This window comes from Fragaria vesca, linkage group LG4, assembly GCF_000184155.1.
Source record: "Fragaria vesca subsp. vesca linkage group LG4, FraVesHawaii_1.0, whole genome shotgun sequence".
NCBI lineage: Eukaryota > Viridiplantae > Streptophyta > Magnoliopsida > Rosales > Rosaceae > Fragaria > Fragaria vesca.
Genome location: NC_020494.1, coordinates 5,858,853 through 5,869,874, shown reverse-complemented (window position 1 = coordinate 5,869,874; position 11,022 = coordinate 5,858,853). Strand labels below are relative to the sequence as shown.

At 40.2% G+C, this 11,022-nt stretch overlaps 2 protein-coding genes across 2 annotated transcripts in view; one reads left to right on the top strand and one right to left on the bottom strand.

Moving 5' to 3' along the window:
* Nucleotides 1-5,681: 5,681 nt before the first annotated feature.
* Nucleotides 5,682-8,681, bottom strand: LOC101306038 (putative calcium-transporting ATPase 13, plasma membrane-type-like). Its single transcript, XM_004297932.1, has one exon. The coding sequence runs from the start codon at nt 8,679-8,681 to the stop codon at nt 5,682-5,684; it is 3,000 nt and encodes a 999-aa protein (XP_004297980.1).
* Nucleotides 8,682-10,563: 1,882 nt separating this feature from the next.
* Nucleotides 10,564-11,022, top strand: part of LOC101305750 — a 738-nt gene continuing 279 nt past the window's right edge. The window contains exon 1 of the mRNA XM_004297931.1: nt 10,564-10,902. Coding sequence (XP_004297979.1) covers nt 10,564-10,902 — 339 coding nt within the window. The remainder of the gene's footprint in view (nt 10,903-11,022) is intronic.

The window sequence follows — 11,022 nt, the reverse complement described above, 5'->3', positions numbered from 1 at the left end:
ACAATAATCTTTTGTTGTGAGTTGCATTCTGTATATAAACTGTATTCAAACACCCGCATCGATTATGGAAATTTTTGAATATACGACGAGCTCTAGATAGGATTCAGTAAGGGATACAAGTAATGAAATGAATCTGAAAATCGAGTTGCAAACAAGAAAAAAAAAAAACCGCGGCAACGCGCGGGGAGTCTTGCTAGTTTTAAACGTTTTTTAAACAAATACGTACACATTATTTTTTGCTTATATGCCGAAAATCAAATATTTCACGTCAAACAAACGACATTGACGAATGGGAAAAACCCTAGACTCTGCGACATTTAAAATAATATGACCATAGACAGACATAAATTTAGGACCCGATTATTTCCTTCTCCATTTCACATTTTCACTGGTCCCTAAGGCCGCGCGTCTGTGCAGCCGCCTACAAACGCCGATCTTCGGCAGCCAAGTGTGTCGTATTCCGGCATCAAACCCTGTAGCCATGCTACAGAGCAATATATTAGTACGGAACTGCATGCAGAGGCATAGCAAACAATGAGACCCAAGACGCGTTGATTGACCTTGTCGTTGCAAAAAAATCCAGCCTAATCTTCCTATCCAAAACCCTAGCACAACAACACACCTTCGATGATCTCAAACGCAAATTAGGTTTTGCGGAATCTCATTGTGTCCCTCATGAGCAAGGAGTACAAAGTTTAGCCCTAATTTGGAATGAAGAGATCCATGTTTCAATTCACATCGACTCGCCAAATCATAAACCAGGATCTGATCTATGGCGCTTCACTGGTATTTATAGAGTAGCTGCAAGAGGAGACAGAGAGCATACCTAGCAACTCATTAGATCTCTATCACAACTTCTTGGTAATCTACCATGGTTGATGGCAGGGGATTTAATGAGGTTCTATGGAGAAAGGACAAGTCAGGAGGCAGGCCTAGGGCTCTTGCTGCAATGACAAAATTCAGGAGGACCCTTACTCATGCAAACCTTCATGATTTAGGGTTTACAGGCAGCAGATATACATGGTATTGTTCTAAAACAAAAGAAAGACTTGATCGAGGAGTGTCAACGTTTACTTAGAAACGAAGATTTCCCTACAGCAGGGCCATCACATTGCCTCTATCTGTTTCAGATCATTGCCCTATTCTTATTGAGGTGTGCTCTCAAAGACCACAATTTCGTAAGAAAAAAAGGCTGGTTAGATTTGAAGAGGGTTGGTTTGAAATAGAGGAATGTATGGAGATTATCAAGCAAGAATGGGCTACACCTACCACAGGCAATGCTCTACAACAAATTGCAGTAAAATGCAAAGCTATGGGAGTGCGTCTGATACTCTGATGCAGTGGCATGCAACAGACTTCAACAATCAAAAAGTTGAGAGAAGTACAAGAAAAGTTGAATGATCTTATTAAGCTACCTTTCTCAACTGCGTTGTATGAAGAACAGCGTGGACTCCATGCTCAGTATAGTCAACTTTTGTCTCTTCAAGAGAAGTATTGGCGGCAAAGATCAAGAGTTTTATGGCTCAAAGATGGGGATAGAAATTCAGCTTTCTTTCATAGAAAAGCTTCCAACAGAAAGGCTGGGAATACCATCAAGGGAGTCAACGATTCTGAAGGAAGATGGCAAACTGCACCAGCATCTATTCATAACATCCTCCAACAATATTTTCAGCAAATTTTATATGCTGAACCAGTAGAAGAGGAGGCCATTGATGAAGTGATTGCTGCTACACCACGTCAAGTTCCAACTGATATGAATGATGAGTTATTAAAACCTTACTCAGATGAAGAGATCAAAAAAGCACTGTTTCAGATGCATCCTTCAAAAAGTCCTGGTCCTGATGGTATGTCCCCTTTTTTCTTTCAAAAGTATTGGCAGCTAATCCATCATGATATATGTCTAGCAGTGAGAAACCTCCTGGAAAAAGTAAAAATGTGGGAAAACTCCAATTATACGTACCTGTGCCTCATTCCTAAAATTCAAGACCCTAAAGAAGCTTTGCATTTCAGACCAATAGCTCTATGTAATGTGGTATGCAGACTCAGCTCCAAAGTTCTTGCAAATAGACTTAAAGTATGGCTGCCACAGATTATTTCACCTCCTCAATGTCCTTATGTACCTGGAAGACTGATTTCAGACAATACGTACATTGGTTGCAAATGAAGCTGCACACTTCATGCACAAGTTGAAACAACAGCAAGAAGGTTTCTTCTCTCTCAAACTTGATATTAGAAAAGCTTATGATCGACTTAACTGGTCCTTTATTCAAGCTATGCTTCTGAAATTGGGTTTTGATGCACAGTGGATATAAGTTGTTATGAAATGTATTACATCTGTCTCATACTCTATTTTAATTCAAGGAGAACCATCTGCAGTTATCAAACCAACTCGAGGTGTAAGACAGAGAGATCCACTATCTCCATATATTTTCATATTGTGCAGTGAGGGTCTCTCTGCATTAATCTCAAAAGCAGTCAGTGAACAGGTCATTCATGGACTCAAAATGAGCCCCCAGGCTCCCATCTTGCACCATTTACCATTTATTTTTTGCAGATGATAGCATCCTTTATGATGCTGCTGTTGTTGAAGAATGCCATCAGTATAGAAGAATATTAAATGTGTATGAGAAAGCGCCTGGTCAGCAGATAAATTTTCAGAAAAGTAGTGTGGTATTCAGTAACAATGTGGACATGGATAAACAAATGGAGATGGCATCTATCCTTCAAGTTAATAGACTGGATGAGCATGATAAATATCTTGGACTACCAATGCGTGTGGGACGATCTAAGAAAGCCATTTTTGAGTATATAAAAGAGAAGCTCACCAAGAAACTGTTTAACTGGAAGACTAAAATTCTTAGTGCTGCAGGCAAAGAAGTGTTGATCAAGGCCATTGCGCAGACCATGTCTCTTTACATTATGAATTGCTACATGCTACAAAAAGGCTTGACTGATGATATTCACCAATTGTGTACTTCTTTCTTTTGGGTAGATACTGAAGATAAGAAACACATTCACTGGCGCAGTTGGGAGAATCTGTGTTTAACAAAGGCTGAAGGTGGAATGGGGTTTAAAAATCTGCATGCATACAACCTGGCTCTATTGGCAAAACAAGGTTGGACGTTAGTCACAAAACCAGATTCTCTTGTAGAATCTTCAAAGCTAGATATTATCCCAATTCTTCTTTTTGGGAAGCAGATCTATGTGATTCTCCATCATTCTCTTGGAGAAGTATATACTGAATGGAAGACCAGTATTAAAAGCTGGAATCTACTGGAGCATTGGAAATGGTTTTAAGGTAAATATATGGAAAGATAAGCGGATACCAGATTGTCCTCAGTATTTGATTCATAAACCTACTGATTGTGTTTTTGATCTAGTAGCAGATATTATTGACCATAGTACACAACATTGGATACCAGAAGCTGCGCATGCTTGTCTCCCTCCCTTGGTGGCTCAACAGGTTCTGTGTAGTCCACTGAACTCTCAAAATACTGAGGACAAGTTGGTTTGGTGTCCGGAAAAAAAGAGGTTTCTTCTCTGTTAAGTCAGCGTATTGGATTGCCAGAACAAAAGTGATGGAAAATGTACTGGTTACTGCTTCAAATGGAGACCCTTATAAGGAACTGTGGAGAAGACTGTGGAAGGCTAAAGTGCCGGGTAAGGTTCATATTAATTAGCGTATGGAGAGCTTGTTCTAATCTGCTGCCTACAAGAATCAAACTTACAACAAAGGGATATCAGGGGAACCTCAGATGTTTGTTGTGTCCATGGCCTTATGAAGACACTGCACATATTTTCTGTGAGTGCCCTACTGCCAAGGAAATCCTACAATCCCCTCCCTTTCATATTCAGAACCAGTATGGTATGTCTTTCAAAGACTGGTTACTGGAGCAGGCAGTTAATTTATCCATGGAAAAATTTGAGAAGTTGTTAATGGTGATTTGGGCCTTATGGAACAATTAATAAATGTCAACTTGCTCAAAATATCATGTTAATTTGGAGCTTTGGCATGGTATGAAGACTTCAGAAAAGCAAGGAGGATTACGAACAACAACGATGGTACTTCTCAGGTACAAAAGCAGTGGAAACCTGCTGATCATGGTTCTGTTAAAATGAATGTTGATGGCAGTTTTATAGCAGGAGCTTCAAAAGGTGGTGTTGGAGGAATACTCAGAAATGATACAGGAACCTTCATGGCTGCATTTGCAGTCCCTGTACATGCATTAGCTTCAGCAATGCAGATTGAACTCCTAGCTATGCAAGAGGGCATTAAAATTCTAAAACGGCAGCAGTATAGCAAAGCAGTACTTGAAACAGATTGCTTGCAAGCTATTTTAGCTATTCGACAGCCTCAGTTTACATACTTAGGTGTTGATGCTATACTGCAGCATATTAGAATGGAGTTGGCATCTTGTCCATGGATCGAAATGCAATTTACTCCTAGAGAGTGTAATCAGCTAGCTCATCGTCTAGCAGTAATAGGCTATGAAAGTCAATCTGAACCGTTGTAACAATCGAATGGTTAGAGAGTATTCTAAAAAAAATTGGTTAGAGAGTAAGCGAATAAGCGAGACTTTTCTGTCTCTGGCGCCGTCAACGTCAGTACCTCTGCAGCTCTTGGTCACTGTTCGTCTATCGTTCAGAAAAAAAGAACAAGAACTAAAGAAATTAAAGTTCAAGACTTGACCACAAGTTTCAACTGGGCATCTTCACTCTCATCTTCCTTGGACGTCAGGCTTGAACATCTCTTTTCAATTGATTGTCCGACTCAGTTTTCAGCTTCTGCAGTCAGGTACTTTGCTTGAGATTTTCAGCATTCCCCTTTGTTTGTTTACCTAAATATGTAAGCTTTTTCTTTCTGTAACTATTCCGTGGTGAGTTTATGATGTGAAAGTTTTGCATATACATGTGTGTTTTGATTGCAAAGAAGATAAAAAGCCTGGTTCTTTTATGAAGCTTTAATATATAATCATCCAAGTATTGTTGTAATATATATTGATTGAGGAAGTTTTTAACAGCTCTTCTGGGATGATTTTAGTGATTAGCTGGCATGGAATATGAACTATATATGGAGGATGAGCTTCATTATTGATTCCAGGACTTGTTATGTTTCTCCCACATTCGTTGTTTTTAAGTTTGCATTTCAAAGTAACAAAAAAGAATATAGATCTATGCCTCCCCAAATCTATACTTTAAAATGAATTTCAATACTTGCAGAACCAGTATCTAATATAGCCAAATCAAATGCTTGATACATCCCACAAAAGTACATGTCGACAGCTTATGCCTAAGAATGAATGATGCTTCCAGCCCAGGGTCTCTTTTACATCAAAGTTTAACTTGAGTTCTTATGTTTCTTCAATGTCTAACTAATTAGTTGCCATGGAATATGAACTTTATGAACTTCAATGTTGAATGGGGGGTTGGACATGGTGCTATGGCGGATGAGCTTGAATGTTGATTACTTATGCGGTTATGTTTTACTTGGTTAAATTTGCATTTTCAGATAACAATCTGAATATAGATCTCATCATTCTCAAATCAAAATTCTATGATGAATTTCAATACTTGCACCACCAGTTCTAATATAGCCAATTCAAATTAAATATCTAATGTACATAAACACAGGTTATATTGCTAACAATGCATGATGCTTCCAGCCGAGGGTTTCTTTCACATCAAAGTTTAACCGGAGTTCTTATATATTTCTTCACCTCCCAATAGCTGAAGATAGGTTTCTGGGGAACAGGTAGACACTTAACAACACAACCAAGTGGCCAAGACATGGCCGCGATTCCAAGACATACACCCCATTGCCCCCAATTCAACCTCTCCGTATCTGCATATTTGTTCAGAAGTTCCACCATCACCAGCTGCAGAACGATTATTAATGCAATGATCCCTAGAAAGATTTTGTTGGTGAGCAGTCCCTTGAAAACGTTCTTCTTCTCAAGCTTCCTTGCATTGAATTCATTGAAGACTTGGCAGAGCACAAATGTGTTAAAGATCAAGGTATCTTGTACCTTATCATCTACACCAAAGATTGTGCTTCCCCTGAATCGTAAGGTCAATACCACTGCTATCTGGTACAATGCTTGAGGTAAGAGGTTCCTCCACATGATGTTTGTGATGAGAGGCTCCGTTCTGCTCACAGGTGGATTCTCCATGAGTTCTTTTGTGGGTTTGTCTGTAGCAAGGGCAAGAGCACCGAGTGTGTCCATGATCAAGTTCACCCACAATAACTGGACTGCTGTTAAGGGAACCTCACCTGCTGAAACTGCTGCTACAAAGTTGATTACAAGAGCTGCAACATTGACGGTGAGTTGGAATTGAATGAACTTTTGGATGTTATTGTGAACACATCTTCCCCACATCAAAACTGTGGCCACTGAAGCAAAATTGTCATCCATGATCACAATGTCCGAGCTCTCTTTCGCAACTTCGGTGCCTTGCAGCCCCATAGAGAGACCTACATCAGCTTCTTTCAATGCAGGAGCATCATTTGTGCCGTCACCAGTCACTGCAACTACGTGACCTTTCTGCTTCAAGCATTGCACCATAAGAAGCTTATCTAAAGGGGATGACCTTGCCATGACACGGATGTTGTCTACTTTCTCCATTCTCTCTTCTGGTGTGTAGTTCCGAAATTGCACACCCTCGATCACAGCTTCACTGATTGTGTCCTGCCCAGGCTTGAGTATCCCACATTCTGTGGCTATTGATTGTGCAGTAAAAATGTTGTCACCTGTGATCATTTTGATGTTTACCCCTGCATAGTGACAGTTCTCAACAGCTTTCTTCACTCCTGGCCGACATGGATCTTTAAGACCCACAAGCCCTATTAGGGTCAAGCCATTGTCTTTTAGCAAAGTCTTCTGTTCTGGAACCACTTGCTCCTCTGCGGATACTTCTCTGTGAGCAATTGCAATGCATCGCAGGCTACTAGCTGCCATACCTTGAATAATACATTCAAGTTCTTGCTTTGCAACATCATCCATATCAAATATATCCCCTGAGGCGTTGTGGTAACTTGTGCACATTGCTAGTATCACCTCTGCAGCCCCTTTCCAATGTACGTGCATTGTGTTGTCTACCTTCCTCTTGATCACAATCCCACTCCTTTTCTTGTGTGAATTGAAGGCTTCAACACCTTGAATGACACAATTATTTTTCAATGTATCCATGTCCATATCCAGCTCCAGAGATGCCCAAGAAAGAATGGCTTGTTCAGTAGGACTGCCTGAAAATTCAAATCCAGTTCCTGAGATATGCCTAGAAGCAGAACCGGTTGTGTTCATAGCAACCCCTTCTCGAATCAAGCTAAGAAGACCTGATGAGATTGATGAGTAGGCTTCTTCCACGGGATTTTCACCTATCCAGAACTTGGTCACCTTCATATGATTCATGGTAAGAGTTCCTGTTTTGTCAGTGCAAATGGTGGTAGCAGAGCCCATAATCTCACAAGCAGAGAGTTTCCTAACCATTGCATTATCAGCCATCATTCTCCTCATAGCATAACAAAAAGTAATTGTCATGGCAACTGGTAAACCTTCTGGAATTGCAGCCACAACAATTGTAACTGCAGTTCCTACCATCCCAACCACGGCAATTATTACGTGATGCACTTTGGTTCTGCTCCCATTGAACTCCTTCTTCCCATGTTTGTCCTTGGTTTTTCCAGTGAAGTAGTATATCTTCGAGACTATGAGATTTAACAAAGCTACTAGCAGACCAACTATACCTATTGATGAGGCTAGCCTGTGGATGCGAGATTGTAAAGGTGTCTGTTCACTTGTATCGCTGCTGATTTGGCTCATCATTTCGCCCCAAGTTGTGTTCATGCCGACGGAAGTGACAAGCATCTGAGCGTACCCATCAACCACTTTGGTGCCAGAAAACAAGAAGGGGTTATGGCTTTGGCTGATTTCCACATGGTCACTCTCCCCTGTCATGCTCGACTCATCTACTTCCAATGAATATCCCTCCAAGAGCAACCCATCGGCTGGAACTTGATCTCCGATCTTTAAGCAAATGATATCTCCAACCACAATTTCAAATATTGAAATCTGTAGTCTGATGCCATTTCTGACAGCTTCAATTTGGAGATTGCTACCGACTTTTGACAATTTGTCAAACTCTATGTGCTGCCTGTAATTGCTTATGGCAGACACTGAAATCACCAGAATGACTGCGAGAAATATGCTTCCACCATCACTCCAACCTTCTCTTAGTCCGTGCTCTATAATGCCAAAAGCAAGAGAAAGTACAGCACAGCCTATAAGAATGAAAATTGTGAGGTCTTGGCATGCTTCCCACACAAAATGGAAGAACTTCTTGGCTGCTGCTGTCTTGTATGTATTCGAACCAAACGCTTCAATCCGGTGCGCAACATCTTGAGCATTACCGCAAACTCCAAGCTTTGCATTAGTTTTGAGAGCTGATGTTACTCCTTCAGCCCCTCCCAACTCTTGGAGCTTACCAAGACTTTTCTCCTTGACAAGCTGAGTGAGGGTTCTTTGGTCTAGTTTGAAACCGTTGTTGTCGGACACTGACTGGAAGAATGACTGGAAGGCTCTAGAGCAGTAAATGGTGACAAACGCCGAACGCCATCTCCTTTTGTGTATGCTAAGAGGGACATCAAGGCACCCCAACTCTGCGGGCACAATGGTACTGGCCATTTCAGTCATGCTTTCAGAAGCACAAGATTGAAATTTTAGAAAGGAATCGATGGTTTCTATCACAATAGGTATCTATCACAGTGATATTTATAGTTTTTCCTTCAGATTGGACACGGTTTGTGGAAATTCACACAAACGTGTTGTTATTACGTTTTTCATCATCATTTCCTCAATCCTCAATTAGTATTAATTCTCAACACTTTTCCAAACAGCCAAAAACTTTCTTAGCCGGCGCAGCAGAGATTATATATATATATATATATATATATATATATATATATATATATATATATATATATATTTCTCTGAAACTTCCCAACGGGATCATGCGGAGATTTAGATGTGTAAATCTCTAGTTGACAAAGCCATTGTTACCCGTCGTGTAATTTCCTTTGCTTCTTTTGCCTGCCTGACCATCTCGTCTTACTCTTGCATTTATCAGTTCCAAATAGCTAGGTAGTTGCTTGCTTTCCTCCTTCGATATATATGTAAGTCGAAGATAGTGTTATTTATTTCTTATGACTTGTGTGATCTTCTACCCAGTTAGCTACTACCTAAGAGACTCGATGAAACAACGTAGGAGTTTCGGTCACAGAATATTATCACACGAGTGACACCACCCACCTAGAAGTCTGCAACCAACCTTTCAGAGTTGGTGTTTGTTCTTTTGTTCCAGATGTTCAAGCATTTTAGCCAACCAATGTCACACCATTGCTGGAAACTTCTGAGCATAAGGTGTGGTACCTGGTAATTCTTAGGATGCCGTTCATTTTTGAAGACAATAAGTCTTCGAGATGAGCTAGCTAGAATATTTCTCAGTTGCTCTATCTCAACGTTTTTAAGAATTGAACCTGTTGTTGGAGATTGTTGGTGTGGGAAGTATTCGACAGAAGATCTCTTCATCTACTTTGTTGACTGGAGTAAGAGTGAAGGCTTATCGACCTATCAGTAGGTGGTTCCGGTGCTCTCGGAATCTGCATCACCGTTGGTAAGTAAAAATAGAGAGGGTGTATCTGGAAACATTCTCCGACGTCAGCGAAATGTTCACTTTACCTAGTATTTATCGATGAGTGTGAGCGGATATCTTGGTCACTACCGAACAATGGTGTGTGAATAACTTGCACAAGTTCTATGTTAGTGTCCATAACGCTACTTTTGAGCTTCCCGCTTGCTACCAATTCAGTAGAGGTAGCTCACCCAATTCCACCTTATCCAGATCCACCTCGAATAGATTTCGCCTCGATGAATTTCTAAAATAGGTTGCGCCACCTCTCTCTCGGCCTATTTCTTGACTAGAACCTGATTCCGCCTTGTTCATATTAGTTGCAGAAGGGATTTCTCCTCGAGTTTGTTGGCGTGAGTCATACCCTATAGTATTAGGATTGTGAATATTGTGTTATTATTAGGAATATTCTGTCATAGTTAGTTTCCTAATAGGTTTTGATATCTCTTGTATATATACTCCATTCTTGGAGAATGTTAATACATTGCAATATTCATATTCTCTTGGTACCGTTTGACTTGGTATCAGAGCAGTGATCCATTCGGGCTCCGCTGCTCTCTTTCCGCTGCAAATTTGGTTCTTTTTGGTAGTTGGAGTTCTTTTGTTTTTTTGGGTTCTTCTGTTGTTCTTTGGGGTTCTTTTGGGTCTGATTCGGAGTTGTCTGTTTAATTGGTCTAAACCTTTGTTGTTCGGTTTAGATATAGTTTGATTATCAAAGTTTGGTCGGTGAACAAGTTGATTGTTTGATTGGTGTAAAACTTACTTGATTGGTTAAATTGCTAGTTGATTCTCAAAGTCAAGGACGTGGACAAAGTTTGTGGTTGATTGTTGAGTTGAATATTTGAAGAAGGAAAAAAAGGGAGGAGGAGAAATAAAAAAATGGTGGATTTGAAAGCTATCAAAGGGAAGAGTGAAGCGTCTCAAATCTTGCGCTTCTACGGCATTGAAGGTAGAGATCTCTCAAAGGGTAATGTTCCTTTGACTAAGACTAAGGAAACTAGAGGTAAATTTGGTGTTGCTTTACATGTTGCTAACTTTACTGGTGGTGACACTTGGATAATTGATTCTGGGGCGTCAGATCATATGACCTATGATAAATCGTTCTTTGTGTCCATGTCATCTTCGTCTATCTCTCATGTCTCAAATGCAAATGGTGCATCTTTTCCAGTTTTAGGTATTGGGTCTGTTCAGGTTACACCATCCATTATATTGCATGATGTACTTTATGTACCTTCATTATCTCATCATCTTCTGTCTGTCTCCCAATTGAGTTCACAAAATAAATGTTCTATAACCTTTACCCAATGTATGTTGTGTTCAGAATTTGTGTTCCAGGGT

Bases quoted from the DNA above. Each gene is read 5' to 3' on its own strand.
- LOC101306038 (XM_004297932.1), bottom strand. From the start codon at position 8,681: ATGGCCAGTACCATTGTGCCCGCAGAGTTGGGGTGCCTTGATGTCCCT.